The sequence below is a fragment of the Myotis lucifugus genome, unplaced genomic scaffold (genome assembly GCF_000147115.1).
Source record: "Myotis lucifugus unplaced genomic scaffold, Myoluc2.0 scaffold_615, whole genome shotgun sequence".
Classification (NCBI taxonomy): domain Eukaryota; kingdom Metazoa; phylum Chordata; class Mammalia; order Chiroptera; family Vespertilionidae; genus Myotis; species Myotis lucifugus.
Window position 1 is genome coordinate 42,274 of NW_005871663.1, and position 5,070 is coordinate 47,343.

The 5,070-nt window shown below is 62.8% G+C and overlaps 1 protein-coding gene across 2 annotated transcripts; it reads right to left on the reverse strand.

Moving 5' to 3' along the window:
- Positions 1 to 1,190: 1,190 nt before the first annotated feature.
- On the reverse strand, positions 1,191 to 4,810 carry ZNF358 (zinc finger protein 358). Of its 2 annotated transcripts, none has more exons than XM_023746007.1 (2): positions 3,715 to 4,810; positions 1,191 to 3,349 (listed from the first exon to the last, which is right to left on the reverse strand). In XM_023746007.1, the coding sequence occupies exon 2, from the start codon at positions 3,309 to 3,311 to the stop codon at positions 1,662 to 1,664; it is 1,650 nt and encodes a 549-aa protein (XP_023601775.1). In that variant the 5' UTR covers positions 3,312 to 3,349; positions 3,715 to 4,810; the 3' UTR covers positions 1,191 to 1,661. The 2 variants fall into 2 exon arrangements, with proteins under 2 accessions (XP_023601775.1, XP_023601774.1); XM_023746006.1 differs by having other exon boundaries at positions 3,582 to 4,809.
- Between the last annotated feature and the right edge of the window lie 260 nt (positions 4,811 to 5,070).

The window sequence follows — 5,070 nt, forward strand, 5'->3', positions numbered from 1 at the left end:
ACGTGCCCAGGGCGCCCTGGGAGGCACGTGACAGGATGCGACCCCGGGGCCCTGCGCCGAGACCGCGCCTGCCATCGCGGAGTGCGCGCGCACCAACGCGGGCGCCGGGCGGCCGAGGGCGGTCGCGGGGCCCTAGCGCCGACGGGCGAGCCAGATGCTGCGACATGGGCGGGCTCCCTGTCCTGCCTGCGTCCTGCCGGCATCTTGACTTCCATGTCCGCGATGTCCAGCGATGACCCTACATCTTTCTAAGGGTTGTTTCCCTCCATCCTCCCAGAAATTCCTGGATTGCTCTCAAATCCTTCCTCTCCGGCCCCTCTCATGACCTATCAGCAAATCCTATTTCACTTCCTAATTATATCCCAAATAGGCCCACTCATTCTCACTTTTATAGCTCTCAGCCCAGAGTCCCCACCATTCCTGGCCCGGACCACTGCAGCAACCTCCTCTCCGATCTTAGACTCCCACTCCCGACCCCTCCCATTACACCTCCATCAGCAGCCAGACCGTCTTCAAAGAATAATTCCTATCAGTCCTTCCCCAGAACCTGCTGGCGACTTCCCGTTTCTCTGAGATGACAAACTCCCTGCAGCAACCTACCAGAGCCTTCTGGTCCGCCGCCACCTCCTCCTTAGTTCATCTTTCTTTTTTAAAACATTTATTGGTATTGATTTCAGAGAGGAAAGGAGAGAGAGATAGAAACATCAATGATGAGAGAGCCCACAACCCGGGCCTGTGCCCTGACTGGGAATTGAACCATGACCCCCTGGTTCATAGGTTGGTGCTCAACCACTGAGCCACACTGTCGGGCCCCCAGTTCATCTTTCAATGGCCCCAGAGCCTCTGAGCACTCTTGCCCTGGAGAATAATGGTTAAGAACACATGCTGGGGGGTGGGGGCAGACAATTCAGGTTAAAATCTAGGCGCTGCCAACTGCCATTTCTTGTCTTCCAAAGAGCCCCTTAAAGTCCATGTGCCTCGGTTTCATTTGCCGAATGGGGATGCTGGACCATAGTTGCCTGCTTCGTGGAGAAAATGCAAGAGCGTAGCACAAGGCTGGGCAGTGCTGATGATTAAATTGGTGGTCCTTCCTGAGAAAGCTGCCCCCGAACTAAATCAGAGTCCTTTATACATTTAGAACGTACCAGACCATGTAATTACTGTTTAAATGTTTCCAAATGTGGTGCCTGTGAGCTCAATAGATGTTTATTGAATGCATACATGAGCAGCCTTTGTCCAGTGGTGAACCTATAGTGTGGACTTCGAGGGGCAAGGGGTAAGTTAGGGGAACAGACAAGGCAGGACTGCCCATGGCTTCTTATCTGCCTCCATTATCAGCCCCCTAACTTCAGCACACCGGCCCCCACCATCAGATAAACCAAAGGGAAGGATGCTCTCCGACCGGTGACCAGGTCTGGGGGAGCAGAGTGGTAACTGCTCGGATGGGGGACGCTGGGAAGCTTGGAGGATGTCAGGGGGGAGCCAGAACATTAGGATTCCGGATGTATGGCTGGCTCAGGCCACACCTTCCGTTTCGAGGAGCTATGCATTAAGGGAAAAAAACCGGAGAACCATGAAACAGAGCGAGCAGGCAGTGGGAAGATTTTACTAACTGCACAACACACAACTTCTCCAGGCCTCCATGGGTAATGGCACCCCTTTCAGCCATCAGGCCCCAGCAGTGCCCCTCGCTCCTGCACCCTTTCGGGATTCTCACAGGTAGGGAGGGCTGAGCTGTCGTGGGTGGGAGGGCTGGGGTCAGGGCGGGACTCAGGGTTGGGGTTGGGGTTGGGGCTGGGCACAGGATCTGGGTCCGAGCTGTGACCAGATCCGTGGCCAGGGCTGGCCACAAGGTCAGGATTGGCATCATGACCAGGCTTAGCGTCAGAGGACTTGACAGGATCAGGGGTGAGGGCAGATTCAGAGCCAGGGCCAGGTTTGGGGCTGGGATTGGGGAGGGAGCCCAGCACAGAGCATGGGTCCGTGCCAGAACCAAGCACAGGGGCAGCATCAGGACCCGGGAGGGAGACCTGCCCAGGCCGCAACATCGAAGCAGGGCTAAGGCCCAGGCCAGTGGCAGCAGCTGTGGCTGCCGCGGCTGCCGCAGCTGTGCCCTCGTGCACCCTCTTGTGCTTGGTGAGGCTGGAAGCTTGGCCGAAGGCCTTGCCGCAGAGCTGGCAGCGGTAGGGGCGCTCTCCGGAATGCACGTGCAAGTGCTGCAGCAGCGCGGAGCTCTGCCCGAAGGCCTTGGAGCAGTGGGGACAGGCGTAAGGCCGCTCGCCAGTGTGGATGCGCAGGTGATGCTGCAGGTTGGAGCTCTGGCCAAACGCCTTGCCGCAGTGGGGACAGCGGTAGGGGCGCTCGGCCGTGTGCGTGCGCTGGTGCTGCAGCAGCGCGGAGCTCTGCCCGAAGGCCTTGCCGCACTGAGGGCACGGGTAGGGCCGCTCGCCCGTGTGCGTGCGGAGGTGCTTCAGCAGCGCCGAGCCCTGCCCGAAGCCCTTGGCGCACACCGGGCACTTGTGCGGCCGCGGGCCTCCGTGCGTGCGCAGGTGCTGCGCCAGCAGCGAGCCGTGCCCGAAGGCCTTGCCGCACACGGGGCAGTGGTGCGGCTTCTCGCCGCTGTGGCTGCTGCGGTGCTTGAGCAGCGTGGAGCGCCAGCCGAAGGCCTTGCCGCACGCTGCGCACTGGTAGGGCCGCGCGCCCGTGTGGATGCCCCGGTGCTGGGCCAGCGTGGCGCCGTGGCTGAACGATTTGCCGCAGTCGGGGCAGCGGTAGGGCTTCTCGCCGCTGTGGGTGCGGCGGTGCTGGCTCAGCCCCGAGCTGCGCCGGAAGGCTCGCCCACAATCGGGGCAGGAGAAGGGCCGGGGCGGGCTGGCGGGTGCCGGGATCACCGCCGGGCTGGTGGCCAGGCCTTCCGGGGTGGCAGTAAGGCTGGAGGAGAGGGGGTCCAGGTCTGGGGCTTCTGGGGGACTGAGGGTGTCGCTGTTAGGGTCAAGAACCAGGGGCACAGGGCCAATGACGTCTGGATCGAGATCAAAACTTGAAGACATGGGGTCGAGATCTTGGGGATCCATGGCACCGGTCCCCAAGATGGAGCCTGGAGTTCCCGCGTCAGGGTCCAGATCATCAGAGACGGGCTCTAGCTCTTCATAGCCGGGGTCCACGTCTTCAGAGACAGAGTTGAGGTCCTCCAGGTCGGGCTCTGGGTCTTCGGGGCTGGGGTCCGGGTCTTCTGAGTCTGAGCCAAGCTCTTCGTAAGCAGGCCTCGGGCCTTTGTGGCCCGGGTTCCGGACCAGCACCGAGCGCCGCATCCCAGCTGTGGAGGTGCCAGCTGCTTCCAGGGCAGGATCTGCAGGGCGAGGACAGGGTGGGCAGAGGTAGGTTCTGGGGAGCAGGGGGTCTCTTTTGGAGCCTGGGCAGGGATGGGATAGGTGGCCAAGCTGTGCCCCCAAACCCACTTCTGAGCATACACACGGATCCTTCTTGTTCTAGGCCGCAGGCAGACTTGTGACTCGCCCAGGCCGGGGCCAGAGGAGAGACCCTGGTGGGACATGCGGGGCCCTCCCTTCTCAGCCCCACACCTGGATGGAAGTCATGGGATCTGGCACTAGAGGTCTCCAGTGCCCAACTCCATGGCTCGGCCCCTCTCTCCATCCTGGACTCCTCCTCTGCGGGAAGCTTGGGTCCTGTAGAGAGAGAGTCCTGGGTTCCTACCCCTGGTGGGGAAGAGGGTGGGTGTCCGGGATCCTGTGCTTGCTTCTAAGTACACGGCCTGAATTCTTGTCCCACAGTCGGAGGTGGCATATTTGGGAGTTTCTGGTGGAGTGGGGGACCTCTGGCTCAAGTACTAGAGAGAAAGCATCCTGAACTTAGAAGCCTGTATCTGGGGGATGAAGGGGGGCGGCAAACAACATCTGGTAGTGCTCTGGGGGTCTTGGGGGAGTGCAGGGGACCTGGCTCACTTCCTGGGGAAGAGACCGCCTCACAGTTCCGGAACACCTGTGTTCCCGAATGCCAGTTCCTACAGCTGGCAGGTGGGGAGTAACATGTGGGGCCCGTGGGGTGGGGGGAGACCATGGATCCCAAAGTCGGGGTACCTGTTGCCCAACTGGATAGAAGATTCTGAATTCTAACCCCTAGCTGGGGGCTGGGCAGAAACAATACCCGTGGCCCCTCTGGGTGACTGGGGGACCCCTGAGCCAACTCCCAGGAGGAGGAGACTCCCGAGTGAGTGCCCGGCGGTATGGCTGGGGTGTGGGGACGTGTGTCAGGACACTGCTGTCCCTTCGTGGAGGAAAGACCCTGAATTCCAGGCTGGCGGTAGGGAAAGGGGTGGAGAAACAACAGCAGGGACCCTGCTGGGAGCAGGGGGAGCTCGGGATGGCCTGGTGGGAGGTGATGCCTTAGCTACCCACCCATGGCTGGGTATTGGGGGGACCTCTCCTGGGGAGGGAGACATCCTGGCCATAACCCATAGCTGGGGGTGGGTAAACAAGTGGGGTGCAGAGTTCCTGGATCACCCCCTCTACCCAGAGCCCCAGGTTGGAAGGTGGGGGGACAACGCCCAGGTCCCTCCTGGGTTCCTGGATCACCTCCCGGGGAACCCCGACGCTGGGCTCCCAGCCTGGAGAGTGAGGAACAATAAGGGGTCCTGGGGGCGAGGACCCGGGTCCCCTCTGTGGGAAGGGCCGGCAAACTCCCAGCCCGGCTCCGGGCGGAGAACAATGCCTGGGCCCTGCTGGGTTTCGGGGGCAGAGGGTCCGGATCGCCTCGGGAGGAGGGGCGCCCTGAACTCCCGGCCCACAGCGGGGTGCCCCATCCTTCCCTCCCGAAGGCGCCCAGCTCGGCCGGGCCCTCCCTGGGCCGCAGCGCTGGTCTGGGCGCGCTAGGCCCGCGGGCGGCCGGCCCCTCGCGCGGGGCCACGACCCTGCTCCCCGGGCCCGCGCGGCGGCGTGCGCGGCGGGGGCGCACCGCGGGGCCGCCCCCCGCACCGGGGTCCCCGGCCCACCCCACCCGGGCCCTCGTCCGCCGACCCGCTCGCGGGGAAAACTCACCCGGCGCCCCCTCGCC

Coding starts and splice junctions, on each gene's coding strand:
- ZNF358 (XM_023746006.1), bottom strand. CDS start 3,654: ATGGAGAGAGGGGCCGAGCCATGGAGTTGGGCACTGGAGACCTCTAGT. Junction 3,350..3,581: donor ATCCCATGACTTCCATCCAG/GTGTGGGGCTGA, acceptor CTCGCCCTGCAG/ATCCTGCCCTGGAAGCAGCT.